Source organism: Mus musculus, chromosome 18 (genome assembly GCF_000001635.26).
Source record: "Mus musculus strain C57BL/6J chromosome 18, GRCm38.p6 C57BL/6J".
NCBI lineage: Eukaryota > Metazoa > Chordata > Mammalia > Rodentia > Muridae > Mus > Mus musculus.
In genome coordinates this window covers 46,597,563-46,618,711 of record NC_000084.6, presented here as the reverse complement: position 1 = coordinate 46,618,711, position 21,149 = coordinate 46,597,563, and the positions used below count along the sequence as shown (strand labels likewise).

General features: G+C 42.4%; 1 protein-coding gene across 2 annotated transcripts; it reads right to left on the bottom strand.

Moving 5' to 3' along the window:
- Nucleotides 1-8,486: 8,486 nt before the first annotated feature.
- Nucleotides 8,487-21,008, bottom strand: Eif1a (eukaryotic translation initiation factor 1A). 2 transcript variants are annotated; one of them, NM_010120.5, is made up of 3 exons: nucleotides 20,912-21,008; nucleotides 20,012-20,071; nucleotides 8,487-11,208 (listed from the first exon to the last, which is right to left on the bottom strand). In NM_010120.5, the coding sequence occupies exon 3, from the start codon at nucleotides 11,010-11,012 to the stop codon at nucleotides 10,578-10,580; it is 435 nt and encodes a 144-aa protein (NP_034250.3). In that variant the 5' UTR covers nucleotides 11,013-11,208; nucleotides 20,012-20,071; nucleotides 20,912-21,008; the 3' UTR covers nucleotides 8,487-10,577. The 2 variants fall into 2 exon arrangements, with proteins under 2 accessions (NP_034250.3, NP_001361583.1); NM_001374654.1 differs by having other exon boundaries at nucleotides 8,501-11,208; nucleotides 20,556-20,988.
- Between the last annotated feature and the right edge of the window lie 141 nt (nucleotides 21,009-21,149).

The window sequence follows — 21,149 nt, the reverse complement described above, 5'->3', positions numbered from 1 at the left end:
GTTGGTTTTTGTTTGTTTGGTTGGGTTGTTATTTTTTTTGTACAAGAGTGCAAAAAAATTAAAAGCCATAGTTAAAAATCCTCACCATTTATTGGAGAGAGAGAGAGAGAGAGAGAGAGAGAGAGAGAGAGAGAGAGAGAGAGAGAGATTGAGAGAGAGAGAGAGGAGGAAAGACCATATTTTCCTAGAAATTCAGGTATCTCTCTAGGCGCGTGCTGGGAACTACATTGCCCCGTCAGGGATAGGTAGAGAAATAGACATCGAGAAGCTAAACTTCACACATGGTGTTACGGTGCTGGCAGACAGCAGAAGTGTTCTGAAAACCCAGGTCTCCTGGACTCCAGGTGTCCCTTTTAACCACTCTGCATTACTGTTTCAAGTTTATTGAATGTTGTGTCTCTGTGTCTACAGCAGGAAACACTACACACATGGCTTGGCCTTTGTGAGGAACAAGAAACCCAATGGGGAAAGCACAGGAAGATATTTAAATACATAGAAGTGGCTCCTTGTTCACGAACAGTTAAATACTTTACCCCAGTAAATTATTACAAAATCTATAGGGGCTGGAGAGATGGCCCAAAAGTCAGAGCACTGACTGCTCTTCCAGAAGACCTGGACCGGCACCTACATGAAGGCTCACAATCAAATGTCACTCAAGATCCAGGGTATCTGATGCCTTCTGCTGACTTCCATAGATACCAGGACACATATGGTAAACAGGCATACACGCACACCATACATAGAAGCTAATAGATTTAAATTTTTAAATTAAAACACACACACACACTACAGTGTATATATAGGCTAAACAATTGCAACAAGAAGAACCTAGACTAGAAACCAAAGAAGGAGGCTGTCTCCACCATGAGATGGACAGCTTAAGTGATAAAGAGTTAGGAAGGGCTAACCTTTGCCCTCAGCTCCCTTGAAATGGTCGCTACGCCTTTGGAATGCTCCATGGTAGGTCTTTGTTTACCTAGGTATCTTTGGTAGCAGTGGACAGCAACGTGGTTTCAGCCCAACTTCTGGAGGGACTGAAAATTAAATCAGCCATATAGGCTGTCAACCATATCTCCATGCTCAGTTGACAGGCCCGGCTCTGGATTTGCAGGCTAGGGGCTTCCTTAGTTGGCAGTGTTCAGTGCATGTTACCATACAGTTTCAGGGCACACCAGCACTGTCCCCAGCCTCTCCTACAGCTCCCCAGGGCAACTCACATCACAAACAGTGCTTGGCTGTAGATTTTCACTGTAACGAACCCTAACCATGAGAATGTGTCAGGGTTTCATGAGTCCCCTGAAGCACAGGGAAGTGTTCATTTTGAGAGTGCCTTTTCATAGCTATCTTACAATTGCCTTATGGTGATATGGACGTCTCTTTGTAGGTCTCATAACTAATTCTGGAAAATACGACTCTCTAGTCTTCAATCAATTCATAGGAAAACTGGGGGCATAATCTAGCCCTCCCACAGGGAACAGCACATGGGATGACCCAACTGCAACAATGTGTTTGTCAGCAGTCTATGAGCCATAAATCAATAGACTTGTTATTGTGGGTTGCATGCTATCTGTTTCGAGGCGTCCCAGGGAGGTTGCCTCTTAGCTTATGTGTAGAAGGTAACAATTCAGTCTTGGACACTACAGGCATAGCTTTGATTTCCATGTCCAGTAATTACTAAGGTCTGGGGCAGGCGTTTCAATCTGTTTCGTAAACTTTGCCTGTTAAATGATATTTAGATCACATGGTTGATGCAAAAATGAAATGACTCCATTTGACTTATGTTATTATTGATTAGCTCTCACTGTCACTGATTTTTACTATATCAGCCAGCTGTGTACGTGTGAAGAGAGGGTTGGGTACATTGGAATATTTTTCCATAAAAATCAACATTTCATCATTTCTTTTCATTGCTACTGTGGTGCCATATTAAGTAGCTACTTATATTTTTTTTCTAGTTTTTATGTATGTGGGTGTCTTACCGGTGAGCATATCTGTGCTCCATGTATGTGTGCAGAGCTTAGAGAGGCCAGAGAGGATGCTGGATCCCCCAGGAACTAGAGTTAAAAGTTGTCTGTGAACCAAAATGTGGGTGCTGGGAATTGAACCCAGGTCCTCTGGAAGCACAGTCAGTGATCTTAGCCACTGAGCCATCTCTCCAAGCCCAACTCTTAAGTCTTATAAAATGATTTAGTACCATTTTAATCTGGTTTACAATGATTAGTGTTGTTGGTTCTGGTTCTGGAGAGATTTTAGGGTTTTGTCTTCTTTTTTTTTTTCGATTTAAATAATATATGTTACTTTTAGAAAATACAGAGTAAGAGCTGGGGAGATTGCTCAGTGGGTAAAGGTGATTACTGTGGAGAACGACAAGATAGAGTGGGATCAATGGAACCCACTTGATGGAAGAAGAGAACTGGCTCCTGACACCGCTGTCCTCCGATCTCCATGGGTACCACCTTCATGAAAAAAATAAAAAATAAATAAAAGTAGAAAGTACAAAATATTGAACATTTTACAAAGAAATTAAAAATGCCATTCCTAGCCCTAACAGTTGGTCAAAGGTCTCTAGTATTTTGGAGTATTTTCTGTTGTTCCTTTTCTTACTTACTCTTTTGTTCCCCCCCCCCCCCCCCCAAAAACCTAAGATCAAAGGAGCCATTCTCCTGCCTGGCCTAGCTCATTCCTTCTTCACCTCTCACACTGAACAGGGTACTTTCATTTGAAAAAAAGTGTTTCTGACTGGGGAAAAGGAAATGGGTGTGAGCTTAGAAGTTATAAACAGACCTGGAGGTCGAAGGGTAGATCTGTTGGCCGGTGCAAATGTTGAGATGGGAATCCTGTGCTCAGGCAAAATAACTGGGAACAGGTGACTCACAGAGGAGAAAACAGCCACAGCCCACAGTGACACCGAGATCCTTCCTGTGTAAACGAAGGTCACACTTACCACAGTGGGTGGAGCGCAAGGATCTCTATGTTGGGACATATCACACACATATGTGTACGCATCTGAGAAACAGTTCATTCATTTATTTCTGAGAGCCAGGCTCACGGTATGGCTGGTGGAGCGGTGCTGGCAACAGAACATGGACTGATCAGATTATTTTAGAGTTTCTCAGTACAGGGCTGGTGAGTGACACCCAGGCTTTTCACAGGAGGCTAGCCTACAGAGAACAGAAACTATTCTCACCATGCCAAGACTGGAAAGATTAAGGGCTCTGCTTTAAAAAAATAATAACAAAATAACGACCAATCAGAGGAGGGAGCTCTGTAAGTGAAAAATCAAAGCATCTTGCTGTGCCTTCACGCCGTTCTCAGGGAAGGGAGTTACAGACGGAATAAGTTTGGCCACGTGTCAATAACTGTTGGACTGAGGGATAAAAATATTGTGGGGGTTTCCCGTGGTTTGTATGCTTGGCAATTGCATAATTAGAAGGGCTTCATCTGTTTGTAACAATTTTATCAACTCAGAACTCAGGAGCTCTGGGGTTTTTTTTTGTTTTTTTTAATCAGTCTTGATCAGCAGCTCATGTCCAGTGCCTAGAACAATCTCTCCCCATTCCATGACTGTTTCATCGCCAGCTCGGTATACACTCAAGGCCTTTAAACGAAGATTCCAGCTTCTTTCTAGCTTCCTTCTGTCCAATGTATGGATGAATTTCAGCTCTTGACCCAACTTGAGGATTATAAGGTGAAGTGCTTAAGTTGTGACTCTTCCATTCCTCATGACAAACCTTAGTGTAAGTAGCAGTGCCTATTGGTGTGAACTCAGGACCTCCGGAAGAACAGTCAGTGCTCTTAACTGCAGTCATCTCTCCAACCCTAATGTAAATTTCTTAATTATGGTATAATGAACTTAGAAATTAACAGCAGAAGAGCCAGTGGGTGCTTGCTGCACTTGAGAGGCAGAGTTCGAGGCCAGTGGGTTAAAAAGGAAACCATAAGTGAACTTTTCAATATGATTAAAATTGAAGATAGAATACATCCACACAGTAGCCGTTTAAGGAGAGCTTAGAGCTGTAAATGCCTGTATTAAAAATGAAATCTTGCTGGGCAGTGGTGGCGCACGCCTTTAATCCCAGTACTCTGGAGACAGAGGCAGGCGGATTTCTGAGTTCGAGGCCAGCCTGGTCTACAAAGTGAGTTCCAGGACAGCCAGGGCTACACAGAGAAACCCTGTCTCAGTAAAACAAACAAACAAACAAACAAAGAATGAAATATCAACAGGTATGGTGACACACACCTTTAATCCCAGCACTTAAGAGGTAGAGAGGCAGGCGGATCTCTGTTTGAGGCCAGACTGGTTTACAAAGCAAGTCCAGGACACACCCCACCCCACAACCTACACAACCAAAACCCACCTCACATCAATAGACTATTCTACACTTCAAGAGATACAAGAGGAAACTAAACCTACAAAAGAAGAAAACAGGAAAGGCAGAGTGGAAGCTAATGGAAGCAAGAGTGAAAAATGAACAGATCTGACTCTTTGAAAAGATACACAAGAAATCTTTAGTAGGGAGGGGGCTGGTAAGATGGCTCAGTGGGTAAGAGCACTAACTGCTCTTCGGAAGGTCCTGAGTTCAAATCCCAGCAACCACATGGTGGCTCACAACCATCCATAATGAGATCTGACGCCCTCTTCTGATGTGTCTGAAGGCAGCTACAGTGTACTTATGCACAATAATAAATAAATCTTTGGGCTGGAACAAGCAGGGACTTAGTGAATGGGGTTGACTGGAGTGAGCAGAGGCCCTAAATTCAATTCTCAACAACCAGATGAAGGCTCACAACTATCTGCACAGCTACAGTGTGTACTCATATACATAAAATAAATAAATAAGAAAGAAAGAAAGAAAGAAAGAAACAAAGAAAGAAAGAAAGAAAAGAAACCACGAGAGGTGCCCATTTGCAGGCTTCCTATTTAAAAAGAAAAAGAAAAAAAAAGGCACTCTGAAGTAGAAAGAAAGGAAGGGAGGAAATGAGGAAGGAGGGAAGGAGAAGAAAAGAGAAGAGGAGAGAAAGAAAAGATGAGGAGGAGGCTCAAATGGCTAACACCAAGAGTGAGCCAGTGGCTATCATCCGCTAACCCTAGAGAGCACAAGAAAGGTGCACTGGCATGACGTCGTCAGCTCTTTCCAGCGTGAAACCAAACACAGCCTCGACTCCACTCCAGCCTCCACTTGAAGGACAGACTGAAAAAGTTAACAGAGGCATTGCTGAAATGTCTGCGCTTACTAGTCAGCTGCTGAACCCTCAGCTTGATAGCCTACCTACCCAAGCTGTTCCCATCTTCACGGGAGGAACTTGATGCTAACAGACTAGAGTCAGCATAAAACCAGGAACAATGTAGCAATTCTACCCAGGCACAAACAGCTATAAAAGTGCCATCATACTACTGATCATTTCAGAAACAGCAGCAATTAAAACCATGACCCACTCAGGCCGGTGGCGATGAAAACAGTCCTGCCTGTCTGAGAATTATGGAAATTCTGGTAGTCTGCACATGGCACTTTGGGAATTGTGTAGCATTCAGCAGCAGATAGATGTCCTTGTGTCAGACTCCAGTAAACTCCGGCAAGTGGCTAATTTTAGATTATAACACTCAATTTAGGAACCTGACATACTTACTTAGGAAAATATGACTATATAATTGTACATTAGGGACCTATAAGCATAAAAGAACCACCTGCTTGGAAAGGATCCTCAGATGCCATTAGCACTTGGCAAGTTTGATTTTAACTGTTAAGAGCTTCCTGTGTTCATTTGTTTGCTTGGGTGTGTAGCACTGTCAGGAAGGTCTGCTTTCTGTCCTTCTATGAGGAATAAAATGAACCTAAGCAGGGACTTAGTGTTAATTTTATGTTAACTTGACACAAGCTACTTATCTGAAAGGAGGGAACAAGAAAATGCCTCTATAAAGTCTGGCTGTAGGGCATTTTAATTAGTGACTGATGGGGGAAGGTCCAGCCCACTGCAAGTGACGCCATCCCTGGGCTGGTGGTCCTGGGTTCTATAACAAAGCTAGCAGAGGGAGCCATGAGCAGCAAGCCAGCAAGCAGCAGCTCTCCATGGCCTGTGCACGAGCTGCTGCCTCCAGGTCCCAGCCCTGCTTGAGTTTTTGTGCTGACTTCCTTCAGTGGTGGACTACAATGTGGAAGTGTAAGCCAGACAGACCCTTTTCTCCCCAGCTTGCTTTCAGTCATGGTGCTTCCTCGCAGCAACTGAAACCCTGACTAGGATCGCCCCATTCAATGCCTACTGGAAATCCGAAAGCTTCCTATAAATTTTGTCTACTTCGGGAACTGTATGCAGGCGTCATATTCAGTCTGCTTTCTTCACGTGATGAGGTCATCAGACAATACAGATGTGACCATCTCCACAGGAAGTCATGTGAAGACTCATAAGATGAAGAGGTGGTACCAACACTTCCCGCTTGCACAATTCTTCTTCCCTGCTCCCCAGTCGTGGGCACCTTCACTTGCTGTCCTAGTTCCAACTGTGCTCCATCCATCTCGCTGCTCTTGTTTTATTTTTTTTATTTTTTGGTTTTTTCAAGACAGGGTTTCTCTGTGTAGCCCTGGCTGTCCTAGAACTCACTCTGTAGATCAGGCTGGCCTCGAACTCAAGAAATTCGCCTGCATCTGCCTCCCAAGTGCTGGGATTAAAGGCGTGCGCCACCACGCCAGGCTTCTTGTTGTGAATGTCAGGCATTCTCACACTCGTTTCAGGGAAAGAGCCTTGGCTCTGCTGAAGACATGGTACCTGACACTCTCAGTGTACAGGAGACCTGTGGGGTCCAGCCTTCAACTCCTGCCATGTGAAACACCTGCAGCTGTCATGTAGGATTTAGTAAGAGATGATGCTGAGTCATCTGCCGTTTTTCCAGGGACAGCCATTCCCTGAAGGTACAGACCATGTGGTTTGTATTTTCTTTTAAAAAGCTCATTAAATATTCACTAAGGACAAACCAACTAGAAGCTAGTAAGGGAAAGAGGATATGAATAAACATCTCTAGGTAGGGAAGTGGGGAAAAGATAAAAACTTGCAAGTGAAGAGAGCCCCTCTTAGGAGGAAAGATGTCTCTTCCTGGGATAGAATGCAAAGTGACAAAGGGACAGCTGAGCTGCATTTGTGGTGACAGGGGTGGGAGTGAAGGTGAGGGGTTTGCTTGTGCAGTGATTCCCATTTGCTCAGTAAAATCAGAAACAAAGTCCTTGGCTAACCAGGAACAGCGTGCTGTGGTTGGAGGCCTTTGTTACCATGTTTCGAAACGGTATGTGATTTTGTCTACCACACCACCTTTGTGTAAGATCAGAGGAAGACACAGGGTAGCAGATCCTAGGCTGTGGTTTTTGAGAACAGAGAACAGAAAGACATGACAATAAAAAGCAAATCCATTGTGGAAGGGGTGACCAGGAAGATAAAGTAAATAATAAGTAAAATAATCATTGATTAAAAATGTATTTTTAAAAAATCCAACTGATGGGTTAAGAGTGGGCAATAAGGGTGCCAGAGTATTCCACACTATAAGGACATATTTATACTTCAGGCTGCAGGAAGCGATTTGCACATATATGTTCACAGCTTAGCATGTGCACACTGCAATGGGCTGTTCTGCACTGCTTCCAGTCCCCAGACTCAATGGTCTCAGGTGGACAAGGGTGATACTAGCCAAGACCAAACAGCGTTTCATCAAGTGTCTCAGCCTGGATGTCCAGAGACCAAGAGGAAAGAACAGGAAAGGTGTCGAGGAAGGAGGCAACATCCTATCACCTCACACCTGGCTAATCACTTCATCAGAGGAGCAGTCAGCTCTGGCAATCAGTTGCCTGTATGTCAGCCCTCCCTGTAACATCAGCCTTGGAGAAGAGATGCTGTTCTTTTTAAGGTCTTAACCCACTTCCTTCTCCAGACTGCCAGGTCTGAGTAAAATACAACTTAATAGTCAATTTTCAGTGTTTTCTATTGGTGTTTGTAGTTGACGGCACAAACCCTAGTGTTTTTGTTAAACAGTAATAGAGCAATATACCACCTAAAACTAAGTGGCAATCAAGAGAAAACTGGGTACTTCCAAGCGGATATGGATGAAATTTGAGGTATTGGGAGTAAAATACTAAAGAGTGAGAAATTGCTGACTAAGGACACATTGTTCATATTGAACCTATCATTCAGAAATAAACTTTAAATCATGTGAGCGGGGTAGGAACACTGCTACTTCAGGGATAGCCTAGGATAAACAAATGATATAAATTATGAGACATCCTAGGATATGAACCACACGAACTGTTTTTGTGGACTGGTAAGAAAAATACTGACACTGGAAGAACCCTGAAGCTAGAGTATCTGATTGGCAATCTTCAACAAGTTCGGTATTTCCGTTCTAGCCAGCTAGAGAAACTGAGGAAAGCAGAGCTAAGAGCCACGGGACTCCTGAGAGTGACCTCAGGAGGCTGAAATGTGGTGTGACAATGTGGTGGGAAAGAAAAAAAAAACATTTAGATATTTCTCTAAGTCATTTTAATTCTAACACATGTCAACATTTACTTTTATAAACAGCATAAAATCACTCATGTTATAAAAGAATCATTCCTTCATTAGAATGGGAGAGAAATGTAGACACTGCAAGCAGGAAACAGGAAATGGGAATACCTCAGGGTTTGCCTCTGATGGTTTGCAATGACCAAGACACACTACTATAGCCTCCAGAGCATCTTTGTGCGAGTGCTGATGTGTGTATGGGCACCTGTACATGTTGTGGACTGAGAGGACATCTTCAGGCACTAGTCCTCACCTCCTAACTTGGACAGTTTCTTGTTTGCTGCTGAAGGCCATCAAGCTAGCTGGTCCATGGTCAGGTTTTCTTTCTGTCATAAAAATTTACAGCAGCAATAGGATAAATTGTAGTTGACAGCTTATTTAGATACACTGTGTAGAGCAATAAAAAGCTCCAGTGATGTGTTCTTTCTAAACACACACTGTCCTTCTGGGGATGTGGGATCTGCTTCTAAGTGTGGGTACCATGTCTACTCTCACTTTATAAAATTAACCTTTACAAAGATCTACATATCTCCATCTAGAAGAGATCCACCAATCAATGATCAGGAAAATCATATTTGCTTTTCTTTCTCTTTCTTTCTTTCTTCCTGACTGGGAGATTTTCATAAGCTATATTATTCTGGGTTAACTAGAAAACAAGCAATCAAAAAATAAAAGTGAAGATGAATACTGTCGTCTTGTGGTCAGGCACCATTTGTAGGTGTCAAGAAGAAGACCTGAGAAAGAACTAGTCTTTAAAAAGGAAGGCATCTGAGGACTGACAGTCGCGGTTTATACTCACTCCCTAAGCAGCAGGGTTAGGCTGCAGGACCCCAATACTGGCGTCATTTAAATGGGAAAATAGTTAAGTCCCATTTAAATCCCAGAGTCTAATTTAAAAAAAAAAAAAAAAAGCCTCTCATGATATACCAGAAATCACCCAGTCATTTATTTTTGTTATATACCAGAGATACAATGAACATATTAAAAAGAAAAAGTTTTTGTACCAACATGTTTTATTGTGTTTCTGGGCGCCTCCATTTAGAAAACAGGAACCGTGTTTTCATTGAGCTGTGGCTCCTCTCCCTTTAACCTAAGCTTAGTTTAAGGAAAACTTAGCTTGTACAATTCTGTAACTAACTTTAATCAACACATAGTAATTATCCAGAGCCTCGATATAGTAGGTAACTTTTTGAAAATGACTTAACACAACCTACTTTGCAAAGTAAAACATATTTTATGTGTTATTAACAGCTGCTTTGTTGGAAAACTTCTCTATGCAATGCAAGCATCAGAACAGACTCACTGCTCTTTTTCATTTTCTATTTTTGGGTATGCCTTAGAGAAGTAAAATTATATATAAACATTGTCAACTATTATATTCCTAAAGTCAAGATAATGGATTATCTCCTCTAAGTATTTAATTTCTGCAATGACTAATTTTTAAAACTCAAAATTGCTACCCATGTAATTTAAAAACTGCACTGTAAGATGCCTTTTTATGGGTGGCAACAACTTAAAGGATCAAACGAATGTATACAACGTGAAAGTATAAAATGGCATGGCTCCATAAGTACAAAAGTAGCCATATCTTGTCTGACTCCAAGTGCAGCCGTACACATCTATAAGTCTGCTGAGAAGTCTCGAACGCAGCCAGATGACTAGAGTACAAAGGCCTGAAGCAGATGTGCTGGACTAGGACTTACTTCAGCTCACGATGGCCACCTGGCAGAACTGCTGACACAAAACACTCCCGTGCCAGAAATGAAGCTACAAATGGAAAGGCAGTCTCTTAACAGTGCTCACTGCTGTGCGCTAGGTTCAATTATATTCAAAAGCACAAAGTGTTAACATGTCACTTAAGATGATAACTCAACATCTTTGGTTTTCAAAGAAATATAGTACTTCAAAAAATAAAATTCATTAGCTTGCATTAACAAGTCATACACATGCCATGAAGTTTTACTTAACAGATGAAGGTCAAGATGCCACTGTGTGGAGCTATCTTCAGAGAACTTGGAAGGTAGCATGCTTAGGTCAGGCTAGATGTCATCAATGTCTTCATCATCATCTCCAATATCATCAAATTGGATTTCATCATCATCCCCAGGACCAAATGTGTCCGTTTCATTGATTTTGGCATGTTCTGGAAGTTCTCCATAGGCCTTCAGACTTCTTGCTTCATCTGCATTATACTTTAAGATTACATCAGCTTTGTTATCTTGATAGTCTCGTAGACCAATCAATATAATGTCCGAGGTATTTATCCAAACCTTTTTTCTCAGCTTCCCTCTTATATGGCACAGCCTCCTCACACCGTCAAAGCACATTGCTTCCAACCGTCCATTTCCCAGCATTTTGATCACCTGAGCATACTCCTGCCCATCCTCTTTAAACACCAACTCTCTTTTCTCAGATTCATTTTCATTTTTACCTCTGCGCCTGTTTTTGCCTCCTTTGCCTTTATTCTTTGGCATGATGGAAAGGGCAACCACAGGAGTCGAATGAGGGACTCCTGCTGACAGCAGCTGAGACTCCTTTCCAAGAACAACTATACTCTTAGGATGGGTGGCAGAAGTATCTAACAGTGGTAGATCAGAAGCAACTGGGACACTGTGAATATAGAAGATCCACAGGCAGCAAACAGTGTTGCAGAGTCCTGGCTTCTGAGAGCTGAAAAAAACAAAAATATTTCTAGTAAATATTAAGTGACCGTGGTGCACAAGCTGGGCCAGCTCTGGGTTACACTGTGTTGTTTGGAATACTGGCTTCAACCCTCTGCCTAGCCACAGATTGCTCTATCTAATGAAGCAACAGCCTTGACCTGAGTTACTCCATTTTAAGTGCCAAGGAAGAATGGCTCCATATCTTGTTTACAAAAGTAAATACCATTATCTGCCAGCATATCAGGAGACACAAACTGATATTTTGTGCCAATAAATAACAAAGCCTGAAAATATACTGAATCTTATCAGAATAAAAGACACATGAGCTTAGTAAGCACACGACAGAACCCCCTTACCTGGGACTGTTAACAGAAGGTGCACCCAGAAGCCAAATATAACAGCATACTGACTATGTACTGACCAGTATCTTGGTCACCTGTCACAAGCTCGCCCAGGAATACTGGCACATCACATTGCAAAGGACTCCTGCTTCTTCTGTGCCAGCGCCAGATCTCCAGCTCCAGCAGTTTCCAATGGCTGACACTGTGCCACTTCAAACTGCCCCCGATGGCCTGCCACCAGAGCTCTACCTGATGTCTTTGCACTTGAGCAGCTGTTGTCTGGTGCCCTGCAGGCCTGCCCATGCTCTGTAGCAGCTCTCTGTCTTCAGGACTGCCCTTCTACACTCAACATGGCAGCCTCTTTAACCCTTTCTTAACAAAGATATTACAACATAGACAGTGAGGTACACTGTGTGATTTAGGAGTTAATATTAGTAATTAAGGTAGAAATAAAAGAACCTGTAATTGTCAGAGATCAGCTATCAAGCAAATCTGGATTGCTTATATCAAATATAACTAATGTGAGCTTATAGATTTATTGTAGACAATAAATTCTGACACAATATCCATTTATGGTTCTGACAAAACACACTCACCATAGATACTCATGATAGATTTGTTTTTAATTATTAAAAAACTGAAATACAACCTAGGTAGTGGTAGCATACACCTTTAATCCTAGCACTCAGGAGGCAGAAGCAGGTGGACTTCTGTGAGTTCAAGACTAGCCTGGTCTACATAGCTAGTTCCAGGACAGACAAGACTACACAGAGAAATCTTGTCTAGAAAAGCCCAAAACAAAAATGTGTATACACACACACACTCCCATAGAACTTTTGAAAAATTTATATTTTTGCTTCAAATTACTTCCGTGTTTATATACATGTATTTGTGTGTGTGCGCGCATGCAATGCATGTGCACATGAATATGTTCCTGTGAAGGCCAGAGGTCAACACTAGAGATCTTCCTCCATCTTGTTTTATGAGACAGTGTCTCCCACTGAACCTGAAGCTCATGGGTGAGTCAGCCCCAGGGATCCTCTTCTTGTCTCTGCCACCTCAGCACTAGACACACTGGGTGGAATGAGCCTGAATGCTGGGGATCAGGCACATGCTTGCAAAGCACTCTACCAACGACCCATCTCCCAGCCTCCTCCTCCTCTTTCAGTTTTTTAGGGGACTTTACTGGGTCTTTCTATGCAGCTGAGGCTTGCCTGGAACATGTGATCCTCCTGCCTCATCCACTTTAATACTAGCTTATAAGAATAATAAAGAGTTTTTATTTTACTCTTCATACTGATTTCAAACTGATCTAGCACAATTTATCCAAAAAGAACATTTGAAACATAATCTTCTAATACACTGCAGTGGTATTTTTTTTAGTCTGTTTCCTGACATCATAGAATTTGACTGCAGCTTTATGGTGTATCTTGAAATGTATAATCCATGCCCTCAGACTCTCTCTTCCACCTCTGCTTCACTATTTGCATTTGAAAATCAGCTTACCGTTTCCGCAAACAGAAAACCAAAAAATATATTTTTAAGTATTTTAATATTCTGATATTTATATAGAGATGCAGCTGATATTTTTGCATATTGACTTGTCCAGTGATTTTTACTAAACTCAAAATTACTATCAGTAGTGTGTGGAGTGGGGTGGAAGGCAGTTTGGATTTTACAAATATACATTTGCAAATAATAATTTTCTCACTGGCTTTTCAAACACTGTGCTTTATTTCTTCTTGCCATGTTATCTTGGTGAATTTTCTGTCATTTGCTTTTAAAATTTTCCAAACAAGATGGTTCAGTTGTTCTTCCAGTGGTCCTGAGTTCAATTCCCAGCAACCACATGGTGACTCACAACCATCTGTAATTTGATGCCCTCTTCTGGTGTGTCTGAAGACAGTGACTGTGTACTCATAATATATATAAAATAAAAAATCTTTAAAAAAAATTCCAAACACATTTTCCTGCTTTCTTTTTATGGTTTACAATTTTTGAAGAACAAACTGTGTATTATCAATTCCCTGGAATTTACTGAGTCTTACTTTATGGCCTAGTACATTTCTACAAATATCACATTTATTTATTACTAGATTAAGCCAGCTGCTCATTTAAGGTGCACACCACAGTGTATAAACAGCCTCCTATAAGCACCCGTTCTTAGAATTATGTGGTTAGAAGCTATTCCACTTTTTAGCAATCCAGCAGCTTGACTGACATGGGCCACACGTCCGACTAGTGACATCTGGGTGTGATGCCACTGGCACCTCTCTTTGCTGCATATAAGGCACGGCTCCTCCAGTCCGGGACTGCAGTCAATAGCCCACTCACTTCCTCTAAGTGTCCTTCCATTAATGTGAGCGAGCACAAGGATTTGAGGGTTAACTAGTGCTACTCTCCTTGCAACTCTATAGTTAGACCCTAAGCACAGAACCCAGCAATATTGTTCTGCTCTTCAGGCCAACAAAATATACTCATAACCATGAGTGTTCACATGAAGTCTGCCTATTTCATGTCTCCTTTCCCCTACTTATGATCCCCAGTGGGCCATCAGAATAACCCACAGGAGACAATATTTTAAAAAGCATTATCACTGTAGCAATCAAGTTCCAAAGCTACTTGATTTCCCAATACCTTGTCATTCCAGGTCATCGCAATGACAGTTGAGTAACAGTGCCCATTTCCCCCGCTATATTCCTCAAATATTACACAACACAATCTAGGGTCTGATGCTATTTCAAAGATTCTGCTTTGATTTCTGGGGCAAAAGATGGTGCAGTCAAGTTGGGTAATATGAAGACAGGATTGTTTACGAACATGCAATAGCAAAGCCCACCACTGAGAACAGTGCAATTCTCTAGGACTATATGCAGTAGAGCTTCACAATTAGTAAAAGAGGGATCAATAACTGGTCCGAGATAAAGATGCTCAGACAAAAAATTCTGACACCCTTGTTGACACTTCTGGGTTTTTTGGCACAATTGCCTGTAGCTATGAGGCCTCATTTCCAGTCTCTCAGTCTGGGCACCCCCTACGCCCTACACACACACTTTTGGCTGTTTGAGGTCTTTGCATACCCATATGATTTTTGCATATCATTATGATCCACTTATCAACTTCAACAAAGGTAACTAAATTTGGTAGAAAATGCATTTGATCCATAGCTAATGATTTAAACTTTTTCATATTTATATATATAATATGTAGGTCTCCAGGCCCTACAAATATGAGGCTAACACTATAATATTTGTAGTTCATGGTGACTCTATAAAATAGTTACTCTCTTAGTATCACACTGGGAAGGGACGACAGTGGGAAAACAACTTAGGTTGTTCTTTCCATTTTCTTCTCTGTCAAATGTGTGTGTGTGTGTGTGTGTGTATTGGGGAGGAAATGTTTGTTTCTTGTCTCCATTTGGCAGTGGGAAGGATTCTGAGAGCTAAATATCTCGAGAACTGTGTTTTAACTTTGATCCTTAGCATTCTGAGCAACTGCTTGTGCAGTTACTGCCCCCAACTACTGTGGAGGAACCTAAGGGACAAAGACCAGAGTCTTATTCAATTTGTGAAACAGACAGTCCTAGCCATATGCTTCCTGGACCCAAGAAGAGCCGAGCAAACAAATCTTGAGAAAACACGGGCATTATACTGCCCAGCAATATGGAAGGCCAGGAAATAAGAAAAAAGCCCAACCCAACTCTTGGTCAAGGAGACACACGTGTATTAATACATTTCTTTCAACCTATACAATTAGCCTAAGTAAAGTCAGTAAAATCCAGTGTGAGTTGAGAAAACTGGCTTTTTTGATCATTCCTGCTACAAATGAAACCTGGTGGGCTTCAAAATGAAGAAGCAAAACATGAGAATACTTGATATTACAATTCTGCATTTGGTATGTGTCAAGTAATGTGAGATACTGTTTCCATGAGCCTCTTGTCTTCCTCTTATAGATGTGCCAAATCTATAAGACCCTGACTGCCCTTTCCTGGGGTTGTTATTTTTTGAGCTGTTAAATTTGAAAAATATGGTGTCATCTTGCTTCAGACTGAGTGCAAGCTTACTTCAAGCTTATAGTGAAAGCAGTGGGTTTTCGAAAGTCAGTGGGCAACCCGCTTAGCCACTCTGACCACTCTTGTGGGACTTGATGGCAAGAAAATTCAACAAAAATATATGAAGCTGGGCTGGAGAGATGGCTCAGTGGTCAAGAGCACTGACTGCTCTTCCAGAAGTCCTGAGTTCAATTCACAGCAACCACATGGTGGCTCACAACCATCTGTAATGGAATCCAACGCCCTCTTCTGATGTCTTAAGACAAGGACAGTGTACTCACATACAATATAAGTACACTGTACTTACATAAAACAAATAAATCTTTAAAAAATGTTTTAAAAAAAGGGAAAAATATATGAGGCAAATGAACTACTAGGGAATGAACAATAAAGCCTTTGAAAAAAATAAAATTTCAATTTTCTACAAACAATTAAACCGGGTCTACTGAAATTAAATCATTACGTAGCACATGTCTCTATATTCCTGTATGTGGGTGTCACAGCAGCCTTTTCTAGGCCACTCGTAACTGGGCTCTTCTGAATGGTAATGCATTATGTAGTTCATTGATCTCAGCTGTCCCTAACCCAGCCCTGTATGAGGCTAAAAGACACTGCCTATAATTCATTCTTTCCACACCAATGTTATTGGATGGATAAGACATTTCATGCAAACCACCAATTAAGCTCAAGAACTAAGATACTTTTCAGCTGCTTCCTACCTAAAATATGTATTTCTAACTATCTGCAGCTGTCAATGTATAGTTTGCTTTCTAAGACAGAGGGCACTTTAAATAAAAGGCAATCAATCACATGACACAAGATAGCCCAGTAAATACACTGTCTGCAAATGCACACTACAAAAGCCTAGTACTTACAATGGCTAAAATAGCATTGCCACGTACATCAAACAAAAGCAAGGTTAGTGTAATTTATACAGCCATCATTTAGTTTCTCTAGCATTCTATGACATCTCTTTAATAACCACAGTAATAACACTTAGCATGGTGTCTAGAAAATAGGTAATTATAGAATGGCACCTTACACTTCTCCAGGAAACTGCTGTCTGCTCTCCCCTAAAAGGATGCCAGTCTCCTCTGTGTCCACAGCATCTTTCTGCCTCAGCCACCACTGCACACTGTTCTCCTAAGCATCCCTAGTGATAATCTGTCACAGCTGGCTCCGCGCTGACTCAGTTCCCGCCCATCACCAGTCACCGTGCACCAGCAGACACACTGCCATCAGCCACTACTGACATACTATATTTGCTGATGACCTTTTTCCCCCAGATTAATCTTACTTCCATAGTTGTATAGCTCTATCTAATCTTATTGCAGCCAGAACGTTCTTTTTAACAACAACTATAATTGAGTCCTTTCGTAGTTCAATTTCTTTGATGGTTCTCAATTGCCTTAGGAAAAAGGCTAAATGCTCCAACACGACTCTAGAAGGAGCTGCTAGTATTCGTTACCCATTGCCTAATCCCTCCTCATTCTCCTCTTTGTTGCTCTGCTATCTTTAGCAAGTTCTGCTCCAGTGTTTCAGCTGTGTTAAGTCTGTAAAGCTCAGACGCAGAACAATGCAGCCTGGGTAGAAATCTGGTTAAGTGAACAGCACCACCTAGTGGCCACAATGCTGTTGGGGCAATGAGGTTTTCTGATATACAAAGGCATTATTTCTTACTATCTTCTATTTCCACTTTGTTACACAAAACCTTCCAAATGTGGATTTATAATACCAGGCTCATAACCCCAAATCTTAACTCTGCCATCCTGAGGAACTTCTACAGAGACGAGCAATGTGGTTTGACTACCACACCTTCTGATGACTTAACTACCTAGTTAGGTGGCTGAATGCCCGGCTTCTAGAGATTTCTTCCATAGTTTTCATCTCAACCATTGTTGGCAGCTTCTGAAAACCAGTGGCTTCTGGCCTTCTTTTTTTCTTGAGACAAATGTGATCTATCTAAGCAATGACAGGGTTCCTTGTGGCGTTGTTCTTATATTAACTATTAAGTAGGTTGTCACACTCACACATCAAATTTTGAACTTCAAATTTATTGAAGAAAAATTATAACCTGTAAAAGTACTCAGAGATTTAGGAAGTCAGTGTCTGTCCTTTGGTGGGGTGTCTGTCTGTTTAGTTCTTGAGCCAGAGATTATGAAAAGGGGCTGGGTTGATGGCTCAGCTGAAGGGCATGCCACACAAGCATGAGAACTTGAGTTCAGCCCCCAGAACCCACGAAAAGGCAGGGTAAGTGCCTTGTCCCTGGAATCCCACAACTAGGGAGTCAGAGGCAGGACCCTGAGGGCTTGCTAGCTAGCCTACCCAGTGCCATCTGTGAGGTCCTGGAAAACGTGTCCCAAAAAACCAAAGTGGAGAGCAATCGAACGCATCTGATATCAACTGCGGTCTTCCACATTTCTACATGAGTGGTGAATATTAGGTCTATCTGACATTCACTTAAGAATAAGATGGGGCTGGTGAGATGGCTCAGGGGGTAAGAGCACCCGACTGCTCTTCCAAAGGTCCGAAGTTCAAATCCCAGCAACCACATGGTGGCTCACAACCACCTGTAACAGAGATCTGATGCCCTCTTCTGGTGTGTCTGAAGACAGCTACAGTGTACTTACATATAATAAATAAATAAATCTTTAAAAAAAAAAAAAAAAAGAATAAAATGTCTGCCAAGGAGCGAAAGGGATCTGCAACCCTATAGGTGGAACAACATTATGAACTAACCAGTACCCCGGAGCTCTTGACTCTAGCTGCATATGTATCAAAAGATGGCCTAGTCGGCCATCACTGGAAAGAGAGGCCCATTGGACACACAAACTTTATATGCCCCAGTACAGGGGAACGCCAGGGCCAAAAAATTGGGAATGGGTGGGTAGGGAAGTGGGGGGAGGGTATGGGGGACTTTTGGGATAGCATTGGAAATGTAATTGAGGAAAATACCTAATAAAAAATATATATATAAAAAGAATAAGACGTCTGACAAATGTTACTAAAGAATAATCCATTAAACCCATGTAATGTATATGTGAGCACACTGTTGCTGTCTTCAGACACACCAGCAGAGGGCATCTGATCCCATTACAGATGGTTGTGAGCCACCATGTATGTGGTTGCTGGAAAATTGAACTCAGGACCTCTCTGGAAGAGCAGTCAGTGCTGTTAACCACTAAGCCATCTCCACAGCCCCGTGTGTTTTATATCCTGTAACAAATAACCACAAACTCAGTGGCTTAAAAAGAATAGAAACGTATTCTCCAACAGCTGAAATGAAGGTACTGGCTCACTCTATCTGGAGGCTCTACAGAGCCTGTTCTAGCTCCTCATGATTATGGACAGTTTTGGTTTTCCCTGGCTTGTCCACACATCACTCCAATCTATGTGTGTGCCTTTACATTCCCTATGTGTCTCTACTCTACCCTAAATCTTTATCTACTCAGTGTATTCAGCACTCCCTCTAAATTCCGGATAATCTCTTCTGGAGATTAATCTAATTTAACTGCAACTGTAAAATAAAGTGCTATTAACAGGGATGGGAATGAGACTTGGAACTGGGTCTGAAGGGATACAATTCCCCCCACTATAAATAGGCAACGCATTCTAAGTATAAAGTATAACTACATTTTCCAAATAAAACTCCACAACAGTAAAGACAATGCTTTGTATTTTTATAAATCTAGATTCATAGAACACCCCGAGTGCTCACCTCCTTCAGTCTGCTGTTTTGGTTCAAACACATCATGTAAACTCCAGGATTGAACAACTACAAACCTTCTGAAAGACTTTCAGAAGCCTCTAGGGGTCTTCAGAAGACACTCTGAGAATCACAGCTTCAAAGTAAAAAATCTAAAGTGTACATAGAGTATGGAATAAAATTGTCCAAGTGAAACTTCCAGGCCACAGGCATTACAGAAAATACATATTACCTTCCGCTTTATTACATTAGGGTTACCCCAAGTGGGGGTTGCCCTTTTTACATTTCTAAGAACAGTGAACGTCGTAGAACAGCTGAACTTTGAAATCTTGCCTGTTTGGTGATATTTAATTGTAATATTGAAAGTGATACTGCACTGTGATTCTTTTATTATTACTTTTAGTTTCGGGGACTTTAGTTACATTACCCTCCCTCTCAGACCCTCCATATTACACTGAGATTTTAATCTTATTTCTTTTCTGTTTATTTGTACGGTCATCTTAAGAAGAAAGGGCGGTTCCCAAACCCCCCATACCCACCCCCCCACCCCCACGTAGCGCTGGGGATTCAATCCCAGGCCTTTGAACACTCTCTACTGGTGAGCTACATTACCAGCAACAAGGTAAGAGTACCATTCATTACCTGTCCAAGATCACAGGCAGAAAACAGAACCTCCATTTTCACTGACAAATTCAGTTTTCTTTTCACTCACCTACAAAATAGTACTTCGGTTCTGGCCTGGTTCTCCGGAAGGTGTGGTCTCCTCCTGAGTCTGGAAGAAATGAAAGGAATGTGACCTTACGCCGCCTTACCATTTGCCCCAGCAGAAGCTTTAAGTGCCCCAGGCTGCTGAGTGGACTTCCGGCTCTGGTTCTACTCACCCCACCCAAGCCTTCCTCAGGGCCTTGCCTCGATCATACCACCTGCCTGTTATTTCCTCCTCATAGAATCTCTTTATTAATCCTCAGCGGCCTGGAGCCCACCCTGCCTCTTTCACTAAGAAAACAAAACAAAAACAACAACAACAAAACAAAACCCGGGAACACCCGATTCCTGTTACGCACGTGGGAAGCGTATAAGGAATGCCCTGTAAGAAACGCCATGTTGATCAGAGGCGGATTAGTTCCTTTGCTGCTGTTGGAGCCTTAGCTCCCTAATCAGTGAAACAGACGCACTATCACTGATTGTTTGAAGGGTGGAAGGAGCTTGCTAAGAGATGCTCAACGGATGGTTGTTTTAATTTAACCGAAACTTACCGTGTGCTTACCACGTGCCAGCCGCTCTCTCCTAGCTGCCTTTTCCCGACACTGAATCGGGTAATAATCCGCATTTATCTTAGGCAATACTGTTTACTATTTAGCGCTGTTTAGACGAAAGCAGAGGGCTTTAGCATCCAGGCCCAGGTCAGCGGGCCGGAAGGTAAAGATCAGGGATTAGACGGTCTTAGTCTTGTCCTCATCTCTGAGAACATGTGCTTTCTGCCTAAGCTGGCCTCCTCCACATACGAAACCTCCTGCCAACTAGAAAGCTCTCTACCACCGGGGAGTAGCCCCTGCATCCCTAAAATGAGCTCTCGAGAGTCCCTCGGGGATCCCCCAAACTTGGTACTCACAGTGACCAAAACGCAGCGGGACCCCTTCCCCGTCACAGCCGGACGAGCAGAGAGACGACGCGCCCTTCCTAGGCAACGGCCGGCCACGCCCCTTTCCGTCGACTTCCCGGCACTGGCCCCGCCCCTCGCCCCAGGAGCGCCGCCCACGCACCGCGGAGGCCTCACGCGCTTCCACGTCCTCACTGCATCGCCTCGCCTTCCCACCCCCCGCCCCGCCCCCCAGATACCACATCCGGGT